Source organism: Mauremys reevesii, linkage group 11 (assembly GCF_016161935.1).
Source record: "Mauremys reevesii isolate NIE-2019 linkage group 11, ASM1616193v1, whole genome shotgun sequence".
NCBI classification, from domain to species: Eukaryota; Metazoa; Chordata; order Testudines; family Geoemydidae; genus Mauremys; species Mauremys reevesii.
In genome coordinates, this window is record NC_052633.1 from 38499061 (window position 1) to 38523365 (window position 24305).

General features: G+C 39.8%; 1 protein-coding gene across 8 annotated transcripts in view; it reads left to right on the top strand.

The window, feature by feature from the left end:
- LOC120374412 (neurabin-1-like) overlaps positions 1 to 24305 on the top strand; it is an 84963-nt gene that overhangs the window by 19278 nt on the left and 41380 nt on the right. For all 8 annotated transcript variants that reach the window (XR_005586076.1, XM_039494053.1, XM_039494057.1 and 5 more), the window contains 4 exons: positions 7330 to 7426; positions 7505 to 7688; positions 12032 to 12183; positions 15460 to 15793. Coding sequence is in view for 7 of the 8 variants with exons in the window: in XM_039494053.1 (XP_039349987.1) it covers positions 7330 to 7426; positions 7505 to 7688; positions 12032 to 12183; positions 15460 to 15793 (767 nt within the window). In the remaining variant the exon portion in view is untranslated. The remainder of the gene's footprint in view (positions 1 to 7329; positions 7427 to 7504; positions 7689 to 12031; positions 12184 to 15459; positions 15794 to 24305) is intronic.

Genomic DNA, 24305 nt, shown 5'->3' on the forward strand with positions numbered 1-24305 from the left:
TCCAGCTAGGTATCAGGAGACAAAGTCTATGTAGACGGATGTTCCCTGCTCCTTTTTTCTCATCTGTTTGAGCTTCCTTTCTCTCCCCTTCCTGCTTGATGACTCTGATTACTGCTTAAATGCAAATTAAGCAGAGCGCACATTCATTTATTTAGGATGGACCTGTTTTGCCAACTTCTGTTTGGGTAGGGCTGTGTTTTGGAACATATGTTGTTAATATACAGGAAAATTTTAACTTCACATACAACGTTGCCCCACACATTTTATTAGGACACTCTTGTCCAGCAAATTATGAATTTTCAAATGATACCTTACAGGCATACTTGTACAAAGATTATTATAATAGTGTGTAGGGTGTGGACGTGGGTACATTCCCATTGGAAGACAGACTTGAAATTAGCATGTACATTTTCTTGTGTTCAGAGAGGTGCCTCTTATCCTGTGAAAATCCATCCAAATCTGGTCAACTTAAATGTTTTTGAAAATTGCTGTTCACATATACCCTAGAGATTTATTTATAAGATGGAAGCAAAATTTTCCAAACGTTCTATGCACACTGAGTATATTGCAGCCAAGGGCTGCAGTGTCTGAGCAAGACTTTTCTTCAGTTGTTACTCCTGGTTGCTGTGATGTCAGGCATTGGATCTGAAAGTAGGGAGGTTGTCTGTCTCTCTTGTTCTTGCAGTGTTCTCCCTGCTGGTGTCTCAGCAGCATGGAGGAGAAAACAGCAACAGCCTGACTCAAATGCAGAAGGGAAATAAGCAGGAAGGTGAAGAAGAATCATATTGTGAGTGGGGGATGGGTCAGGCTGTATACTAGCAGTGGGGCACAGAGACAAGCTGAGGAGATAAAAATTGGGGACACAGGAGCAGTGCCAGAAGGGGACGTACTGCCGGGGACAGGGCTGATGGGTCCATAACCAATAAACATACTCCCTTATAGAACCCAGGATTCCTAAGTCCCAGCATTCATATGCTGTCTAGCCAAATAGTTGTGAGACTTGCAGGCAAAGTGTGTCTCATCCTCCGCTAATGGCTAGTCCCCATGGATGATAACTTACTACTGCTACCAAATACTATGTTACTTCAAGTGGTAGAAGGCTATTGCGTGGCTCTAAAAGTTTCAACCTGTGCTAGTATTATTGTAGCCCATAGGAGCAACAGTCATGAACCAGGACTCCATTGTGCTAGGGTGTATATACACAAACCAAAAAGACAGTCCCTGCCCCCGAATTGCTTATAATTACCCATATGGGGATAAATATAATTCCACAGGATTGAATTTATTTTTTCAGTTTGCTTGTTTAAAAACTTAGGAAATTGGATGCAAAATCATAAATTAAAAGAATGTTAAGTTTATGAAGTTAAATACTCAAAACTTAGGAAATACCAGAGTTAAGGCTGTCTATGCAACTTTTAATTCAGCCCTTTGTGCATATGCATTATGGTAGTGTTTAATTGCATGATCCATACGGTTTCCCTCAATACTCCTGCCTCATTCATGGAATTGGTGGGGGCACACGGATTGAATTGGGGTTCTATATTGAAAGAGGTTGTTTATAGGACCTCTGCCTCATTTGTTGCAAAAATTGGAAGATGTGTAGTGAAAGAGGCAGAGGACTTCAGGAAGAGAAAGGATGGTCTCATGGTTAAGGCAATTGAATACTACCTGAAGAGCGGATTATCTCTCTCTCTAACAGTTTCCTATATGATCAGCTGGGCAAGTCACCTAAACTAGAATGTTCAACAGCTGGCCACTAACTATGCTCTTTGTTTTCTGGGTGCTTATCTTGAGACACTTGGGGCTTGGTTTGTAGAAGTGCTGAGCACTCTCAACAACAAATATACTCAATGGGAGCTGTGTGTTGAACATATGAAGGGCTATGAAATGCTGAATACTCTAGGACCTGATTTTTCAGATATCACAAATTGAACACCCAGAATTATAGTACATACTGCTGATAGTTTTTGCCCTTAATCTGTGACTCAGTCCCCCATCTCTTAAATGTTGTTGATAATTCCACCTTACCTCTCAAAATGTGAAAATAAATTGTGAAGCATTCAGGTAATATGGTGATAATTACCATAAAAATCAAATCAGTGATACTATATTCAGTGTTGACTGTCACTAGGGACTCATTGATGAGTCAGGCTGGCATGTGATAAATATAGCCTCTGTGGCTATACACTGAATGATAAGCATAAAAAGAAATATGTAGTCAGCACCATCCATGTATTGAATGAGGCAGGGATCCTGTTGTTATGAGGGGGTGGGGATAGTATGTAATTAAGACTGTATCATGCTGTATATGCACACAGGGTGAATTAAGACTGCAGGAGGAATCTCATTTATGGCGTTTTCCAACTTCTGAATGATTGACATTGAACCCTTAACATATTTAATGTAATTTTGGTATGTAGTTAGAATATACATATGTAAAGGTTGAAATATTTGGAGACAACTCATTCACCTTATCATATTGAGAGAGATTGAGAGAATGGCCTTTAGCTGATTTCCAGAATTGTATTTATCTTGTTTGTTCCTGAATTTTTTTCAGATAATGAAAGGGCAAGTCTCGTGCGCTCTCACTCTTCCTGTGTGTCAGATGCAGGGGGAGTTAGGACACAAGGTGGGGAGCAATCCAGAGTTACTAATTGACTTACTGTAACATTTAGGACAGGTCTACACTATAAACTTGCATTGGTGCAGCACTATCTATACAGGGCATTATGGTCGGTATGACTGTCACTTGGGGGTGGATTTTTTTACACCCCTGAGAAGCACAGTTATACCAAAGAAAGTGTGTAGTCTTAGGGCATGTCTATATTGGCAGCTGGAAGATGCAATTTCCAGCTCATGTAGCTGTACACACGCTAACTCTGATCAATGGGGGTGTGCTAAAAATAGCATTGTGGTTACAACAGCATGGGCTAGCAGCCCAAGTACAATCCTGTCTGAGATCTTCAGTATGTATTTGGGCTGCTAGCCTGAGCTGCTGTTTGCGCTGCCATGGCCAAACTGCTATTTTTAGCACGCAAGGTCGATCAGAGCTAGCGTGTACATTCTACCCGATCTGGGAATTACCTTGCAGCAGGGACATCTGTCTTTACTCTGCAGCCCGCTGAAGAATAGACTGACAGCTGGTGCCAGTGGTTATGCAACAAGAGGATGTAATAATGCATCTAGTGGGATGAGGGAAATAAAGGGGTAGCATGTTGAGGTGCAGAGAAGGTTGGCTTCATGATAACAGTGCTTCAGCACTCCTAAATACAAAAACCTGACGACTTCTGCATGTAGTGGTGGGTTGAATTGGTTAAATACTTTTCTTCACCCTTGTTGCTGTAACTGTGCCTTTGTGGGTCACAACTGAGAGTACCAAATTCAGGACAAACTGCTGAGAAATAGGGCAGATACACCCCAAACTAGTGGTTATTCTCCCATGAGATATACCAGACCAGCAACAAAAGTAAACTTCTGTTTCAACACACAGGCTAACAAGAAGTCAGAACAGCAGTTTCCTTAGACATTCCAGTCCTTGTATCACCACCGAAAACACTAGACTTGTATGAGTGGTTCTTTAAAACCAATTTAATCAAATAACAGGTTCTTCTGATCCCAAAGGACTAGCCACACACCCAGGTCAATATACAAGTCAGATCTTACCCCAAAATCATGCTGTTGCCAATCCTTTAGTATCTAAAATCTAAAGGTGTTTATATATAGGTTAAAGGAATCAAATACATGCAATAAATGCAAAGTTCTTGGTTCATGCTTGTAGCAGTGATGGAATAAACTGCTGGCCTTAGTCAAGTCTCTGGCTGCTTCCATATCATTGGAAAGTCATCAGTCCCTCAGTTGGAATGCTCCCATTAGTATAAGTTAATAGCCCAGAGCAGGGACAGGCAAACTTTTTGGCCTGCGGGCCGCATTGAGTTTCGGAAACTGTATGGAGGGCCGGTTAGGGGTGGGAGGCATGGGCTACCCTCCCTCCCCCCATCCTGTCTCCCGGGACTCCAATCCACCCTGTTCCCTAATGGCCCCCTGGGATCCCTGCGTCATCCACCCACCCACCCCACTCCCTGTCCCCTGACTCCCCCTTTGCACCATCCAACCCTCCCTTCTTCCTGACTGCCCCCGGGACCTGTGCCCCCATTCATCCCCCTTCTGACTGACTCGACCCCTATCCACCCCCCTGAACTCCCCTGCCCTCTATCCAACCCCCGCTGCTCCCTGCCCCCTTACCACTCTGCCTGGAGCACTGGTGGCTGGTGGTGCTACAGCCACGCTGCGCAGCACAGAGCACCGGGTCAGGCTGGGCTCTCCAGCAGTGCTGCCCCAGGAGCTTGCAGCCCGCCGCCCAGAACATTGCGCCAGCGGCGGGGTGCACTGAGGCTGCAGGGGAGGGGGAACAGCAGGGGAGGGGCCGGGGGCTGGCCTCCTGGGGCAGGAGCTCAGGGGCTGGACAGGAGCCGCGGACCGCAGTTTGCCCACCTCTGGTCCAGAGGCTTGAGCAGGAAAGAGGCAAAATGGAGGTGTTTCAAGGACTTTTTATAGCTTCTGCCATGTGGAGAGAAATCCATTGTTTCAAACAAAGCCCTCAGCATTGCTAGTGGAAAATTATAGGTACAAGATGGAGTTTGGAGTCACATGAGCAAGTCACATGTCCATGCATGACTTGACTTAGTCCTGGCAGGAAATTCCATTAACAGTGGATAGGTGTCTTCCATTGTGAGTTAAGTGTTCTTTAATGAGTCACTTAATTTGAATAGTCCCGTCAAGATGTGCAGGCTAAATACCTTGTGGGCATTACCACAGGGGCAAACATTTGAAATACAGGTAAAGAGCCAATACTCATAAACTCAAATACAAAAATGATACATGCATACACATAGCATAATCATATTCAGCAAATCATAATCTTTCCATAGACCTCATACATGCCACATTTTGTATAAGATATGTTGCAAATATATAACAGTGGTTACAACAATGATCTATATGGTCATATTTTAATCAGATAACATCACAGTTGCATTAATATTTTTCCTGTTTTTTCCCATAGTTTCTTTCTAACTGTGATGTTTCTGAAAGAGAAACTCTTTGTTGCATGGTGCTGAACACAGTGGGGCCATAATCCTTTTTTGACATCCCTAGGTGGTAAATAAATTAATAATGGGGCATTTACTAATCAATTAAGTATTGATTACTTAACTTTCTTCTTCGAATAGTGTCCTTTTGGGTGCTCCACTGTAGGTATGTCTGCGTCCCTGCACTGCTAATCAGATAACTTTGGTAGCAGTGTCCGTTCAGCCCACCCTGTGCTCTGCCATGAGGCTAACCAGTGTGTGTGAGCGAACCCTTCTCAGTTCCTTCTCAACCACCCCAGTTAGAGACTGTGCTTTAGCTGTCCGTTCACGGATTGTTAACTTTTTTTTAGAATTGCTAATCTTTAGCTTCCTTCTGAAATCTCTTTTCTTCCTTTTACTTTCTTTACATTTTTATTTGGCCATTGTCTAGAAAAAGAAAAGACTTTTTGTTATTTCATCAAGCCCCAGTTTGGGGGGGGCTCTGTGGGCTTCAAGAAGTGTCTCAGGCCTTGGCTACACTTGCAAATTTGCAGCGCTGCAGCAGGGTGTGAAAACACACCCTCTCCAGCGCTGCAAATTGCGGCGCTGCAAAGCGCCAGTGTGGTCAAAGCCCCAGCGCTGGGAGCGCTGTACGTTATTCCCCACAGGGAGGTGGAGTACGGACAGCGCTGGGAGAGCTCTCTCCCAGCGCTGGCGCTTTGACTACACTTAGCGCTTCAAAGCGCTGCCGTGGCAGCGCTTTGAAGTGCAAGTGTAGCCAAAACCTCAGTTGCAAGGAATTTATCCCAGTGACTGACGGACACTCTCAGTGCATCTGCTACCTGGGAGAGAAACATCCCACAGAAGTGTGGTTTGTGTCAGCAACTGAAGCCCAGATCCAGAAAGGACAGAGAACCGAGGCTCAAACTCCTACTCACAGAGTCTGCCCTTCAACCACCTGAGCCACAGCAGGAGACCTCACCACAACCCTGTACTTCAAGGGGAGGAGATCCCAAGGAGCTACCTAAGAAAAGGTCCATGAGTCCCCATAGTGAGTCCTGATAGAGCCAAAAACGATCTCCAGCTCAATCTGTGATTGGTATCTAAATATCAGGCATAGCGTCTTAAGAGGCTGTGAATAGTCTGCCCTTATTCAGATATAGCAATGGTCATTAACGCCTTTCTTCTCTCCAGGGTAGACTACTGAAATTTGAGCTATCCCTGAAGTCCACTTGGAAGTGTCTGATAGTGCAAAACACACCTGTGGCATGTTTTGAGTAGCTGCTGTGAGCGTACAATGCAGTTTCTGCACTTGCTGCTTCTCTGAGTGCAGTCTGTGATGTTTATCTCTACTACACACATCTAGAATTACTACCTCTTACCCTGTGCCTTTTCACACAATTTAAGAGTCTCTTGAAAGGTCCCTCTTCTGTTCTTTGAAGCATCCCTGCTCTGGAGCTCAAACATAACATGACTATGTCTGCTTACATTCTGGCTCTCAGCTCCACACTGCATTGTGTACACTGTTACCGCTCTCTGGCTGACCTGGACTATTATTTTCAGTCAGGTTCTTTTAGTTGCTTGATTTACAGTGGTATTGCTGCATTTTATATCACTGTAAGATGTTCCCTCTCTCCCCTGGGGCAATTTGCTTTTGTCCTTCTCGCTTTCTTTGGTAGGCAGTTTCAGAATAATTTTTGTTGCATAAACCGCAGGCCATTACAGACTCACTCGGTTGGGCGAAAAAGGAAGTTGACAGGATATTGGCGCTTAACTGTGGAGCCCTATCGCAACCTATGGAATGCATATAAAATACTTTGGCAGCTGCACCATCTTATTTATGTAAAATTTAGGACAAAGCAGAGCAGTTCCAATAGTTTGGGTTCTATATCCACATAACATCTTATACATATTTGTTTGAATTTTTACAGGTTAAAAATAGCCAAATGGAATTTTCTAAAGAATCTTAAGGGTGAAAAAGTGCCACTGAACTTGTATAGCATTTTAAGCTTCAGCCCGGAGTAAACTTTACCGTTATAACTCCTGTTTTTCCTGGTATTTATAATGCACATACTTGAGGGGAGAGTGGGCTTACAAAAATAATGAACACCATTACTGGAAGTTGTGTGATGGCCATTTGCAGTGTTTAAATAGTGACGTTGCAACAAGTATAATTAATTCAATAAATAACCAATTTTAATATGTTTCCTTATCACCTGAAACCCTTCTAATGTTGCAGTACAATTGTATCTTCCCCCACTAGAGAAATAGAATTTATGAAAAAAGAAGAGGATCATACAAGGGTTCTTGAAGAAAGAGACAAGAAACATGCAGCGCAACAGAACATATTGCAAGAGGAGGTAGGCAATATAATATTTTTAATACAGTTTTCTCATTCTTGAGAAGTGGCATCTAACTTTGAATTTTAATATTTGCAGATTTCAGAGCTTCAGAACAAATTAAAAATATATGAGCGAATACCTTGTCTGATTGGCAGTAGCATTTTGCTGGACACTGTCTCTCAAAGTCCAGAAAAACTAAATGAATGCTCAGAGATTAAAGAAGAAAATACAAAAGAAATAGTCTCATCAGCAGTGGAAAAATTAGTTTCTTCAGATACCGGTAAGTTCAGCAGTAACAGAAATTAAAAACCTGTGATAATAAAACTCTAAAGTATCAACTGTAACCAAATAAGTTAATGGGGGTGTGTGGTGGAAGAGAGCTATGTTTGTGTGTTTAAAAAAGAGAGAGTTAAAAACTGTATAGTACAGAAAATGTTTTGTACTTATACTGGATTTTGGGGATTGTGTGTGGGAAGTGATAGGCACAAAGTTGACTGTGATCCTTTTTAATGGAGCATTATACATATCTTGATGAAAAGAAGTATGTAGATTGGACACTGATGTATTTGCTTAAGTACCCTGCGAAAAAATTGTTTATTTTTAAACAAGCGTTGAGTTCTACTTTGAATGGCTCGATGTTTTCTTAATGTACTAGAAAAGGACGATTTACATGATGGGCAATATTATATGATAGGGATCTTATCAGAATGCTGTACCAAACACAAAGGAAAAAGATAGGCATTTTTGGCAACACCTTTGCTACAACCTTAAGAAGTGTATTTGCTTACTTTAACGTCTTGGGTCATTATTTGCCGGGAAACTGGCTTCTTGGATAGAGAGAACTTTTATTTATAATGTGTCCTCGTTGGAAATACACTTTCCACGTCATAAAACCACCAAGTCTGAATAGAATAATTTTTTTCCTTTCAATGTGAAGATCTTATGAGTTTAGTAAATAAAGTTTACCCAATTAACTCAAATATTGAGATCTGACCGGCTCTCCAGAAACCCCTAAATTGATAGAAGCTTCTAATGCAGTGTTATCCCATTTCCTGAACTTCTGTTTGGTGATCAGAAGGCTTATCCAATTTTCCTAAGAATCTTTCCAAAGGATCATCTTTTTTTATTTATAGCTTTGCACATCTTCATGGAAAGCATTGTTCCAATCACAGTCTGTGGACTTCAGGGAATCTACATCTGTTTGCTTGGTATTGAAGGATGGATGGACTTGTTTTGGTGCTGGATCTAAATGACTAAACAAATTCATGCCTAAAAGTTTTACAGGATGAAAATTTGTCAGCCATATGAATATTTCATCTGTCTAACTCAAAGTATGCTCATATGTATATTCCAATGGAAAACATTTCCTGACCTTTTTTCTAGGGTCATGTATATTTACTAGAGTCTCCTATTTGTCCTTATTTTGTTAAGGTGATTTGTTTTGTACTCCACTATCTATATGTGATTGATTAACCATGTCTTATCTCCTTGGATACAAAAAATGAGCAGGAGAGAGAATGCTAACACTGGAGAGAGACCGAATGTAACATTCTCCTCTAGTTTTTGCTTTGCTTTGTCTACCCCAGGAAATTCTGCACTTAGCAGTTCCCTTTAAATACCTGTGGAAAGATGTTTAAACTCCCATCAGGTTATTGGGATGACTTTGACTTTGGTCAGCTTTATTTATGAAGATGTGCAAATTTGGTCTTGATTGACTGGCTAGGGGTTTGTTAGGAACTGCAGTAGATTCCTTTCATGTTAGCTACTAGGGCCATTTTAGACACTGGACAGTGTGGAACTGAACAAATACAAGGTATTGGAGGAAAAAAGTGGAAATAGAACTCTGTGAAGGAGGGTTTGGGGGGGAAATGCTTCTTTTTAATACTCAAAGGCATGAGTTCTAAAGCTTGGGATTGCAAACCGGTATCAAGAGTCAAAACCATCCTACCCCTTCCATAGTACTAAATAGGGGAAGGGGGGAACCTGGAAAAGGTTGAGAACTTTTGCCCTGAGTTGATGATGATCCTTGGTCTAATAGGCCAGTGAATTGTTAGGGTAGACTGGTGAGACTTAAAGATAACATAAGACCATCCTGTAAAAAGTTGCTGTGGGGTTGGGATTTGCAAGGTTTACCATACCAGTTTCAGAAGTTTTGTGTAGTTCGGAGTGTTTGTAGGAGGAGTAGAGGGGAGAGATTTGCAGTTAGCTGCTACCTGAGGCCTAAAAAAATCTGAAACAGAAAAGGTTCTGTGTTGAACATAGGACAGGAAGGTACCTCCTCGGTTCTCGAGTGCAGTTCCCTGCTGTTCTGGGCAACCCCAACATGTTATCCAGTTCACAAACTTAACAAACTCCATCTTAATGCTGCGTAGGTTACTTCCTTTGCTGTTTCTATTGCAAGGCTGTCCCAGAGCTTCATTCCTCTGATGTTTAGAAACATTCCTCTAATTTCCAGCCTAAATTTATTCATTGCCAGTTTTATACCCTTTTGTTCTTCTGCCAACATTATCCTTCAGCTATTTCTTCTCCCTTACTGGTGTTTACCTTCCTGATGTATTTATAGAGAGAATGATATCTCTTCTCAAATAGACTCTCCAGTCTCCTGATCATCACAGTAGTCCTTCTCTGGACCTGTTCCAGTTTGAATGCATCTTTCTTGAACATGGGTGACCAGAACAGTATAGAGTATTCTAGATGAGGTCTTACTAATCATGCCTTGTACTGTGGCATTTAATACCTCCTTATCTCTACTAGAAGTACCTCTTCTGATACATCCATGTGTTATAGGATTTGAATTGCCATCGCTATGATTCTTAAAAAATTATCGGGTAGAATTTCTACAGACACTCATGTACACTGCCCTCAACTTACAGCCTTCAAAGTTCCTGGATGGTCTCCTCTGAGGAGAAATGCAGGCCCTATTTAAAAAAAAAAATAAAAAAATTGAGGTGTTGGCATAAACAAGTGAAATGTTCAACTTTTAACGTTTAATGGTATATCAGTGCATATGGCATCTGCGGCAGTTACCAGCTTTTGTCACGTGTCCAATATACATGTGTCCTCTCATCTGTCAAGCAGGTAGCAATCAATCCAGATTTAGAGTTTTTTGTGCCTAGTTTCCCCCACCCCCATCTGTGAAAGGCAGGCAGACTTCTGCCATTTATTCTCTTGCCTCTTTCTGGAACAGCAGCAGTAGCCTAGTCTTTAGATGTGGTGGTTGTGTTTTCTTGAGACCCCGTACTTCAGAGCTCTGGCGAAGCAGAAGAAGGTTTAAGACTTTTAAAAGAATTGGACGGGGGGGGGCAGAGATACCAAAAAAAGCCCATCCTGTTCAACTCCTGCAGTGAGTCCTTACTGTTCAGTGTGTCCATCTTCTCCCCAAACATCTTCTACAGCTCTGCTATGGTGAGCACAAGGAAGAAGGGGAACGTGATTGACCCTGAATAGGGTGCCCCTACCAGGCTCGAATAGCCTCGTTCAGTTTTGGGACTCTGGGAACAGAAGAACCAGATATTAAAGAGGAGGACACCAGCTCAGAGAATCACAACAAGGATCATCCTGCAGGTTGACATCTCTCAGGCTGCTCCTTGTTCATCAGCTTGTGAGATTTCACCTAAGGGCCATTGCTTGGGTTAACTTTAGATTATTCATCTCTTCCTCCTTTGGGGCTCCCTTCCCATCTTCTCCAAAGAAGACTCTGAAGCAGGACACTTAACCACCTCCTTCACTGTTTCCAGGGACCTGTGTGCTGCCTCTCAAAGGGAAAATCTCTTTCTCCCCCACCCCAAGTGGATTTCCTGAAGAAGGGAGAACTGGGCCAAATGCAAATTTTCCTTTCCCTGCTCTTTGTCCTATCCCTCCCTCTCATTCCTTGGAAAATCCTAATGGGGTTTCCCTCAAGGAATAGGCTACTTAGTTTCCAACCTCACTAAGACACTCAGGAGGTGTCTAGGAGAGCAAAAATCAATCTTGGATTATGGACTACCAGTTTTTTGGTAAGAGGGTTTTACAGATCAGTTACTGCCAATGTATTACTCCATTCTTAAAACTGTTGAGATTGGTTCTTCTGAACCCAGATGTCCCTCCTTTCCTGCCCAGAAGCTGTCAGAATCTACAAATAAGATTCAGGTTTTCATGATCTCTTGCTGCCAGTCAGGTGTCATGCTCAGGGAAAGTGGCTCTTTGGAAAACTTGGGGGAGCCTAACTTGTTTTTCTGCAGTTTTGGAAATTCTCAGCTCCAGTGTGGGAAGGTGGGAGTGAGGAAATGTGGGAGTGGGGAGAGGTAGATATGCTGCAGGGTAGGGATAGGGTCCAGAGTGACCCACACAAATTGGAGGATAGGGCCAAAAGAAATCTGATGAGGTTCAACAAGGAAAAGGGACTGAAAGAGCCTACTTTCAGATTGGTTGCCATGTCTCTGACTGACAGATATAGGGACACACCCTTCATATAAAATGGTATTGTCATAATGGTAAACAATTAGCAGATGAGAGAAATGTTGTTTTTACTTTTTGAAGATGTATACTGAAAGTAACAGAAAATACTTGACTTTTGCTTAGATTGATTTGTTTGAGAACTTTCCTGGCACAACTTTTTGTAAGTATTTATTTTGTTTGTTGCAGATTTTGATACTTTTATGGGGGATACTCCAAGATTAGATACTAGTGCCCACAAAGCAAAAGCTCAGCTTGCTCTGAAAGTAAAACGTCAGCCACCTTCTCGATCAAAGCTAAAAGAATCTCTTGGAACTGGACAGCAGAAATCAGCTCTACAGGTACTGATATCTATGTATAATATATATTCAGTATACTGTTTTCATTTATATTAACAATTTAGAATAACTATCCAAAATTAAGTTCTACTTTGTGACTTCTGACTAGAATCAGTAAATCCTCTAAAGAATTAGTTATCATTAAGCTAGAAATGTGTAAGGTGTTCAACACACAACTTTGACGTTTCTTAAACTAAACCAGATCAAATCAGCCAAAACTTATGATTCTTATTTTGTATTTAATATTTTAAATAAGCATATAAAGTAGGTAAGAGTGGGGAAATAAGTATAAATATTGTGATAAATGTTATTTTTAATACTGCAGTACTGTAGGGGGAAGTGCAGCACACCAAGAACCTTGAACATACTTTATTCAGAGCGTGCAGAAGTATCACAGATTCTCATGCTAGGTTGGGTGAACAATTCTTTCAAAGTTCACCCTCTGTGCATAACTTTAAAAACAGTCTGTGTGAAAAACAACTGTTAACATGAATATAAGTGATAAATTTAAACAAGTAGTCTGGTAATTTTTCTATTTGAAATATGCTTGCTTGCTAACCTTTAATTCTCTGTTTGTAGCTTGTTATATCTTCCAAAATTTGGTTTAAAATAAAATCTATCTGTCTCTTTGTAAAGGCCACTTGATTCCACAAGAAAGAGGGTGTCAATATAGTATTCTGATACACGTTAGAGAATATGATTTAGCTTCAAATCATTTTATTGTCTAGCCTTGCATTGCCAACAGTAAAATTTAGTGTGGCTAGGCTTTCTCAGTTTCTATTCCTTGTCTTACGTTCTTTGAGTATTGCCTGGATGGATCACTGCTCTTGGTAATTGTACGAACTTGGAACTTCATCTTCATTGTGGTGGCATGCACAGATTTATCCTTTCATACTTCTCCATCTCAGGAAATGAGAAGGCATAGCTCTAGCCAGTAATCATTTTGACCATTTTGTTAGACAGCAGCTAGATATCTGTCTGAAGCCACCAGAAACAGGTTTTCCAATCCTAGATTAATACTCACTTAGCCCCAAAACCAACAGAACTTCCAAAGCTCAAAGACCATTCTTGGGCCATACCAGGCAGCAGTAGTCTGAGTAGCGCATGGACCAAACCCACTAGCAGACATTACATGTAATTCCCCCCCAGCTATCAGTGTTCCCTCTAATTTTTTCCATGCATTTGCAGAATGAATTTTATGTGTACCAATAATTGAGGTGATGTGTGCCACCAGTAGAAACAGAAAACCTAAATATAAATATCCCTATGGTAACTTTTTAAAAATATAAAATTACTCCAACCAGGACAAGTTAGGCATTTTAGAACTCACTACTCAATTAAATTTAAGCATGAGAGAGAAATTAAATTATTAAATGCATACACCATTCAAAAAACTAAAATGACAGCACTTTGAAAGAATAGAATTATAGAGAATATATATGCATTGCAGGAAGTACCAAGAAGACAATAATAACACACGTATGTGTTGGGAGGTGAATGTGTGAGAGCTGGGAAAGTGTGAAAGACCGTGCACTGTCTCCTTTAAGCAGAGAGGCACTCACCAGAAGGCTCGTTCAGACCACAGCAGCTCTGTCCTGCTTCTGAGCCCTGTCTCCCCTTCCCCACTCTGCAGAGATGGGGCATGTGGGTAGGGAGGAGAGGGACACCCTGACATCAGCACCTCCTTCTTCCCCCGCGAGCAGGATGGTTGTGGGAGCAGCTGGGCCGGAGCAACGCAGCTGCAGGGCAGCGAGAGGAGGGGCACCTGAACACATGTTGCTGGATGTGCATGTCTCTGCTAATCAAGTGTGCGGCACTCGGTTGACTCTTTTTGGCAGCTGCGCAGTTTAGAGGGAGTGTAGCTGGCTATATATTTTGCTGCCCATGTGTTTCAAGCCAGTTTTGCTTTCCTCTTCTGGAGAAGGAGTTCCTTGTACCTGATTGTTTACCTCAGTTCTGGCTCATAGTATATCCTTTTTCTAAAATTATTTGCCTTTCTTTGTCAGTTCCTGTTTAAATTTCATGGGTTTTTGTTGTCATTTGTTTAGCAAAAAAGAAAAATGTGGTTTTTTTTTGGGCCATGTTTTCATGAAATGCTTGGCAGTAGTCCTTCCGCACAGGCTGGGAGTGCTTGTGTTCACAAACCTAGACAAACTGACCCATCAATACAAAACTGTATTGTGGCATATTTGTGTAGTCCTGGCAACTGATGACTGCTCCTTTTCTGTGACCTTACATTTCTTATGTGGAAAGTCATTATCCTAGTGGCAGTGACATAAGCTTGCAAAAGGTGAGCTTTAGGCCATAGTTACTGCTTTATCTTATACCAAGTTGTGGAAAGAGAAGGTGGTGTTAGAGACCCTTCCTTTTTTTTTTTTTTTTTTTTTTTTTTTCTTAAGAGAATGTAGGCATTCCACCTTAATGTCCTGTCAACATTCTTTGCGTGCTGGCATGTGTGTTCTGGTGAAGCCCTTCTCCACACTGTGGATGTCAAAAAGACCAGATTTCAAAAAAGGGGCTTCTTGACTGGGAAAACTGAGAGGGGAAATAGAAAGGAAAGAGACTGGAGTTGTGAGCAGAACATTCTGGCTAAGCCTTGAAGGTCAGGTCAAAAAATGTGATCTTGATGCAGATGGTGCGGGGAAGCCAGTTAAAGAATTTCAGGAGTGTATGACATGGCAGAAGTTGAATGATTTTAGTAGAATTATTTAGTTGGACCCGAGAGGAGCCTTGGAAGATGACACAATTCATTAAATCACCATTTTCAAGAGATGACAAAGGCATATCTGAGGGTTTCACTGGCTTAGATGAAGAGGAAATTTTGGTTTTTGAAGCTGTAGAAAGAGGAGAAAGTTGAAAATTCACTCCAGATGATAACTCTAAGTGATTAATAAAATCAGAATTTAGTTACTGATGACTGCTCTCTGTGTATTGTGATAGTATAATTATCTGTCTATATGCAGGCCCCTTATCCCAGTATAATCTATGTGCCCAGATCATAAAAGCTTGAGGAATATGCAAAGTCTGTTTTTATTAAAATTAAAATGTTGTATTACAATAAAGGTAGTTTATAAGGTCAATCTCCATGTGCATTGAGGAAAAATAAACTCCTATGTTTTAAACAGAAAAGAGTCGACATAATTTCTTTGGCATATTAAGTTTTAAGATTGATTTTTGTAATGCTTTATTTTTTTTAAAAGCTTTTACCATAAATGTTATGACTGCACAATTGAATACTATATTTACCATAACCTCTTTTATTTTAAAATATATTTATAGGATGAGGATATAGAGGATGCTATCCACAATAGAGAAATTGGTACAGCATGTCAAGTCAAGTCTTTAGAAGTAACAGAAAAGCTAACTTTATCCCAGTTGAATGATGCAGATCAAAGGATTGAAAAGTCTGAACCAGTGGAAAGCACAGAGAGTTTGTTAGAGTCAAGTCCTTCTGTTTCCACTCACTCTTCTCCTACACACAAACCAAACAATGAAAACAGCACGAGTACTACTTACTCTCCTCCCAGTGATGATGTAACTCCCAGTTCTCCTCAAGCATATTTCAAGAATGTTAGGCACAGAGAATCAAAAGGGAAAGGAAGAGAGGCCAAAGGTAAGTCATAAAGGTTTTTTGAGGGCCTTTGGGTCAAAATGCTCTTTTTTTTTTTTTTAATTAGTGTTGAACATTATTCAACATAATTGAACAGTATTCAATTATCTGCTTGGAAAAGGAAAAGCTACTTACTCTAATGTAAAATGTATTCTTAGTGTAAGATTAATTGTATGCTATGAGACTAGTTAGTTAAAAATTTTAGCAAGATAGTATTACTGTGATATTCAGGATACCTAGTCCATACTGTAGCAAGGTTAGGAAAGTTTTACAAAATGGAGATGTTGTGGGTTATGTTCTTTTGGAACAGGGTTTAAATACAGATGATTGAATAGTGGCAACCTCTGTGCAGAGGGTGGCAGGACTACTTAAAGTCCATATAATTAAAATGGTACTCTGACTTCAGTTCATGTCAGGCTTTGGGGTCACAACATGAGCATGAAGTTAGATGACAAAATCTAAGCGTTAGACACCTAGGGTACGGCTCTGTTTACTGTTTTCTTGATACAACTCCTTTTATATGGAGACTGGACTTTCTTATTCATCATACGTACAATATGTATCATGCTAATTACTGTGTAATCTGCATCTAAAATGGAAAATGAAGATTTTGTTTAATACTTAAAACTATGAAAAATAGTGCTCTACAAATATTAATTGAACCCTCATAGCATTATTAGGTTGATATATCTTCATTTTTTTCAGAAGGAGAAACTGAGACAGAATTTGTCTTGCCAAGGCCTGAGAGTCTGTATCAAAGTCATGGATTTCTAGCACCAAGTTCTGTGTTCAGTCTCCTTAGACCACGTCTCTCCCTCTGAAATATTTTCAAGTATATATCCAAACATTGGTTTGCCTTAAGTTTATCACAGTATTTCAAGTTTTAAAATAACAGACTAGCCTAGCCAGAGTACCTTGATAGGCTTCTCATGCTAAAAGATCCAAAAGCACTTTAGAAATCATGTACATATAGCACTGCTGAAAAATAGCAAACTCCCTGCTAGGGTGGTCAGTTGCAGTCAGACAGCATGCTGTATATTAATGAAGTAGGGAAGGGGGAAGTTTTGACTAAGACTACTGGGATAAAATCCCCTTTTTCTTAAGTGTCATAGGTTCTTTAGCATCTATACAGAGAGCAGACAGAAGCTTAAATTAAACACCTCTGTTTATCTATTTCCAAAGGGAGAGAGTCTCAAATGTATAATTCCAGGGAGTCTAAGACATTGCCTTCACATAAGTAATAAAGGAGCCATGTCAGTTGTCCGGGTATGCAGAAGAGCTAATCTGTGGGTACTGTAGTATTACATTTCAAGCATATTATTTGTCCTTAATAGAGTCTTAAGATTCCAAGGCCAGAAAGGACCATTGTGATAATCTAATGTGACCTCCTGTATAGTACAGGCCACAGAAGTTCCCTGAAATAATTCCTATTTGAATTAGAGTACATATTTTAGAAAAATTTATCTGTACACGTACTGCAAGTTTAGCTCATCATTTCCTTGGGCCATGACCTTAGAGTTATTCATTTAGCTGATGTCAATTAACTCTTGCAAAGTTTCAGCAATGGCCTGACCTTTTCCAAAGGTGAGCTGAATGTTCAAGCAAAATAACAGGTTGTGAACATTCTGGTGAGTTACTGTATTAGGGCTTTCATATTTTAGGATGCAAAGAATGTGAGAAGGCTGAACAGATTATAATCATGCTGCTCACTAATAGTCATAATTCAAGAGAAGTATATGGTCTTTTTCTCGTAGAGTAATTGAAAAAGGAACCAAATTAAATATTTTGTAAGGGAAGTATTTCCTTCACCAGTTAACAAGCTGTGTTAAGGCAGATAATGATTGCACTCTATTGCAATAGACTATTATTTTTATATCCTCAGCCAACAGCTGTTTTGTAATCTACTGATTCAGCTTATCTCTGGAGTGCTAGCACTGAAGTGGTCTGTATACTTGGCTGTACAAAAATGGTCTTGTCATAGCGGATACATAATGTGCAAATGATTTTGTTTTCTTCTGCACTGAACCATAAGCAGGTATTGTCACAGAGTACAGAAATTTCTCTTAGTGACCCGAGGAAGTGTTTCAAGTGTTTGTCTTAAAACTGGTGGTGTTGTAGAGTTTAATGCCGTACATCAAAGATGATAGATTACTAATACTGCAAGTTTATTCTCTGGACAAAATGACATTAAATGGTACTTCAGTGGGCTGGATTCTAACTATCTAATGAAATTTAATGCCTACCAATTATATTTAATGGTGGAGGAACAATCCTTTCTACCTCCTCCTATCCCATCCATACAGCTTGTATCAGTTGGTCTGCTTATTTTTTAAACAATTGCACTGCTCTTTCACATTTTGGAAAATGTTACTTTTCTTTATAAAATTCTCTTGGAGAAATAAATGTCTGTTTTTAAACTTTTTTGTTGCAAAATAACCTGGTTTAAAGTGCCATAAAGGAAACTAAGTCATGAGATGAGAAGTAAACTTCTGTCTTTCACTGGAAATTGTTGAAGGGAAAGGATAGAAAATAAGAGGTAGGAATAAATATACAGTGTTCAACATGGAATTAAATTCCTAGTATGGTGAACCTAGGAAGTATTTAATGTATTATCTGGAAGAGGATGAACAGTGAAGTGGAAAAATTTGCCAGTAACATTTTCTAAATTACTTAGAGTAATTTAAGATCTAAAAAACATTAGGCAACTGTGTAACATGGAGGCAGATACGTGCATGGTAAATGTGCCTAGAATGAAAAAAATTACTCACCTACTAAAAGAAAGGAAATTAACAATCTGTCCACTAATCCTCGATTGACCATATTGTACCTTCCTCTATATACAGGCCTTGGGGTGGCTGTAACATTTTCAGGTGATATTGGTTCTGTCTGCCTTCCAGAAGCTATTCCAAATCATAAAACACATTACTTAATAAAAACTTTCTATTTTAACACATTTATTAAAAAAAAAAAATGTACGCACTGCCATAAAAGCGTAATATTTTAATGAAAAACACATATTTTGCCTTCCACTGAGTGGGCCAAATTGGCAGAGAGATTACTAGAATAAAGGAAATTAGCAGATAAGTAGGTTTTCCATTCTTGATAATTTTTCCACTGTTCCTCCCTGATAGACAAGTTGTGAGTAGTGGAAAATAAATTAGGGGGGAAGAGGTAAGGACAGATAGCCCTGATTGAAGCCTTTGAAATATCTACTTAGGGACTGTTGACTGGAACACCCTCCTGTCGATGCTTGAAGATCCATTTTGTAACATCTAGTGAATGATTTGAAAATCAAGTTGTTGCTTACCATATCATATCCACTGAAGTCAATACTTATTTTGCAAGAGGTTTTCATTAACCTTGTGATATGGGCCCTGATCCTCTCAGGAAATGAGGTAGACACATGTTTCAGCAATATAATATATCCTCTTCCTTACAGGAGTTTTTAATGACTGCTTTCCTTCATGCTTTGAGTAGTATTAAAGGAATAGGGACATAGTTTCTTATATTCATTGCTTAGAGAGAGTGTTTCATCCGGCTAGTACCATGCTTTTTTTCTGTTGGGCTGTATTAGAACAAAATGAAAGCAGTACAGTATCTTGGGAAATACAGAGTGGAGTGTTCATTTTGAAGTTTAATCAGAAGCTGTTCTAAGAGCTACTTTGCCTCATGAAAATATGGTACAGTTCTTCCATGGAGAATGCAGTGGTTTCAGATATCCACCCAGCGGATGTAGTTGCCAACAAGAAACGCATTTAATTATTAAAATTAATGGATCCAATAAATTGAGAGGTTCAGAGGAACTAAACTTAAGGGTTTACAGTATTATAGGGAGATCTCAAGTGGAAAAGATGGGCTGATGCAGAGGTTTTGTCAATTGAACTGCTCTTAAATTTGATAACATGGGGGATGGTAAGCCAAAGAAAAGTGGCAGTCTGAGTTGAAGACACTTCCTAGGGTGAAAAGCTGGACCCTTCTGAGTTGTACGTCAGGACTGTGCATACACCATCCTGAAGAAACTGTAAAATTGCTGGAATTTTCAGCTTCTTGGAATCAATACTTCTGTCTTTGTTCCAGTTTAAAAAATTGAATTCTGGTTCAGTTCCTTGCATACTGGACTTCCCCCACCTTTCCTCCTGGACTATCAATTTGGATAATTAACCATGTGATGTTGCACTCCATATTCTTTATGAAAATATGCTTATGATATGAATATGATATAACTGAGATCTACTTTATGCTAGATGGGTCTTGTAAGGTATCATTGGAAAGGCTATGATTTACTGAATCATAGAACTGGAAGGGACCTTGAGAGGTCATCTAGTCCAGTCACCTGTACTCAAGGCAGGACTAAGTATTATCTAGACCATCCCTGACAGGTGTTTGTCCAACCTGCTCTTAAAAATCCCCAATGATGGAGATTCCACCACCTCCCTAGGCAACTTATTCCAGTGCTTAAACTTCCTAACTCTTCAGAGTGGTTTTCCTAATGTCCAACCTAAACCGCCCTTGCTACAATTTAAGCCCATTGCTTCTTGTCCTATCCTCAGAGGTTAAGAACAACAATTTTTCTCCCTCCTTCTTGTAACAGCCTTTTATGTACTTGAAAACTGTTATGTCCCTCTCAGTCTTCTCTTCTCCAGACTAAACAAACCCAATTTTTTCAATCTTCCCTCATAGGTCATGTTTTCTAGACATTTTGTCATTTTTGTTGCTCTTCTCTGGACTTTCCCCAATCTGTCCACATCTGTTTTGAAATGTGGCTCTCAGAACTGGACGTAATACTCAGTTGAGGCCTAATCAGCGCGGAGTAGAGTGGAAGAATTACTTCTTGTATCTTGCTTACAATACTCCTGCTAATACGTCCCAGAATGATGTTTGCTTTTTTTGCAACAGTGTTACACTGTTGACTCATATTTAGCTTGTGATCCACTATGATCCCCCCCAGATCCCTTTCTGCAGTACACCTTCCTAGACAGTCATTTCCCATTTTGTATGTGTGCAACTGATTGTTCCTTCCTAAGTGGAGTACTTTGCATTTGTCCTTAATGAATTTCTCCAGTTTGTCCAGATCATTATGAATTTTAATCCTATCTTTCAAAGCACTTGCAAGCCCTCCCGGGTTGGTATCATCGGCAAACTTTATAAGTGTACTCTGTATGCCATTATCTAAATCATTGATGAAGATATTGAACAGAACCGGAGCCAGAACTGATCCCTACGGGACCCCGCTCATTATGCCCTTTCCAGCATGACTTTGAACCCCTGATAACTACTCTCTGGGAACGATTTTCCAACCAGTTATGCACCCTCCTTATAGTTTCCATCTAGGTCTTATTTCCCTAGTTTGTTTATGAAAAAGTCATGTGAGACCGTATCAAAAGCCTTACTAAAGTCAAGATATACCACATCTATTGCTTCCTCCCGTCCACAAGACTTGTTACCCTGTCAAAGAAAGCTATTAGGTTGGTTTGACGCGATTTGTTCTTCACAAATCCATGCTGACTGTTACTTATCACCTTATCATCTTCTAGGTGTTTATAAATTGATTGCTTAGTTAATTACTCCATTATCTTTCTGGGTACAGAAGTTGAAGCTGACTGATCTGTAATTCCCCAGGTTGTCCTTATTACCCTTTTTGTAGATGGGTACTATATTTGCCCTTTTCCATTCTTCTGGGATGTCTATCTTCCATGACTTTGCAAAGATAATTGCTAATGGCTCAGATATCTCCTCAGTCAGCTTCTTGAGTATTCCAGGATGTGATCATGTGATTATCCAGTTTGTATGCGTGTATCATTTTTGTATCTAAAGTTAGAAATATGGACTATGTAACAATTACAACTGGATGGGAAGACACCCACCAGACAACAGGCCATCAAATTTAATGAGCCATCAGGAAGGAAAAACAAAACCATGAAGATACTAATCTCTCTCCCTCCTGGGAGGCATCTGGGGACATAACTGTGACACTCCTATGTTAGGTGATCTTGTCATTACCTGGGACTTCTTGTAACTTTCCAGTGGAAGGTAAGGTCGGGGTGAAGTTTGGGAAACAAAGGATTCCTGCCTTGTGTAAATCTTATTTAAGGGTGGAGAGGAAGGCAAACGGGAATCCTTTTCTCTGTGGCTTGTCTGACCAAGAAGAAAGACTGCTAAAGCCACCTGAAGGGAAGGTGCGGGGGAGTCCAGACTGAGATGGGTCCAGTCTGAAATGAAATATAACTGGAACTCTGAACCACAGAAAGTTTGCAACCTGCCTAAAATAACATTTAGGGTAAGAAATTACATTTTGTAACCTGTTTCTTAAGTATATTGAGCTTAGCTTGTGTACTTTCGTTTATTTGCTCAGTAATCTGCTTTGTTTTGTTTGTTACCACTTTTACCACTTAAAATTCACCTTTTTTAGTTGTTAAACTTATTTCTTGTTTATAATATAACTCAGTTTATGTAATTTCTAACTGCCATGGCAAGAAATTGTGTATATCTTCCTCCACGTTGAGGGAGGAAGCGAATTTCATAAAACCCTTGGTTTTGTACCCCTTAAAGGGAGTGGGCACCAGAGTGTTGGTGCAAGCTGCTAAGGCTGAATCCTTCCAGAGAGGATCTCTCTGTCTCTCCTGTGCAGCTGGGCGTGGCCCTGCCTGTGTGCTTGGCTGGAAGAGGCTTGAGAGCCTAGCCCAGCAAGACGAGGCAAAGGGGACCCTGGCTGGCAGAATAGCTGATTCAGTGGCATCGCAGCACATCTGGTGGCATTCAGAGGGGAAGCAAACCATCACAAACCATCTCTAAGATTTTGCTCTCTGCTTCCAAGACATTTGACATAGAGCTTCTGAACGAGGGTTATGTATTGGATATAGAAAAGGCCTCATCTAGCGGTACCAAGATCCAATAAACCTGGTGATCTTCATGCATGAGGAACCACTAGGATTGCCATTGCTTTTTCTCTTTTTATTTTTATTTATTTATTTTTAGTGATCCTGTGCAAAATTTGGAAAAGCATGTGAACAGTGAAGTAGCAAATTTTGCAGGTGATACAGTTACTTAGGTTAGTCAAGACAAGAGGAAGACTGAGGAATTTGAGAGGACTGATAGTGCTATCTGAATGGAGAGCATGATGGCAAATAAAATTCACCATTGACAAATGTAATTATTCTTTCCAATGTTTATAACCTTACAACTATTCATACACCTCGGTGGGTTCTAAATTTAACTGTAACCGCTTAGGAGAAATACCTGTATGTCATTGTGGACATCCAGCCCAATGAAAATCTCTACTCAATGCACAGTGATAAAAAAAGCTAACAAAATTTTAGGGTACTTGAATAATTGAGTAGACTTATAATGGCATTTAATATTTTCAGTAAAAGTCAGTTGTGAAGGCTCACTGGACTACTGTGTTTAGTTCTGCTCATTCCATATCAGACAAGATATTGCAGAATTAAAAGGGGCTCAGAGAAAGGTGACAAATGATTACAGGCTTGGAAAAACTTCCATATGAGGAGACACTGGGGCTCTTTATTTCAGAGAAGACCATCATAGAACTTTGCAAAACCATTAATAGCATAGGGAAAATAAATAGAGCACTCCTATGAACCTATTACATAGCATAAGAACAAAGGGCCAGTCAATGAAACTGAAAGGCAGACAATTTGAAATTGATAAAAGAAAATACCTTTTTTACAATCCATAATGAACCTGTGGAACTTATTGCTATAAGTTGTCACTGAGGTGAGGAGTTTAGGGGATTTAAAAAAAAAATCAAATGGTTATTGGGGAAATGGGAATATCCACAGTTTCATTAGCTAGACTTTAAACATTTTTTTAGAGAGAGTGTAAACCCTTATAGTTCAAGGCATAAGCCAACAACTGATAAGATTTTATGAAAAAACTTCCCATATGAGCTGGTTATACCATGGTTGTAGTTGTTGGCACCTTCTCCTTTAGCATCTGGTACTAGCTACTGTCATAGGCAGGGTACTGGACTGAATGGACCACTGATTTGTTTTAGTGTGGCAGTTCCAATGTACTAGTTAGTTAAATCAATGGCAAAACAACTTTTTGAGGCTCTGACTTAGAGGGTTACCCTTATTCAACCTTTACAAATACAAATTAAACCTAAATATTTCCTACATTTAAAAAAAAATGCTAAGGTTAAGTGAATTTCCTTACAAACTTTTTAAATCAGTCGACTCTGTTTTATATTAAAGCAATTTGAGTCGCTGATTTTAATCACGATTTAAATCAGCAATCAGGAAACCTTGATTTAAACCATTGATTTTAATCATGATTTGAATTTATACTTTTTAGCTATTTTCCTAAAGAAAGGTTGAGTGTCATTGGATGGTAACCATTAAAACATGCTGATTTCAGTGGATTAAATATGATCTTTATACTACATTTGGTGCTTCTTTTTGCTAAGCAGGAGGAGGCACTATATACACATTTATTTAAGCAATTATATAGTTACATTTACATTTATTCAGACTCATAAATTTCACATTAAAATGTAAAA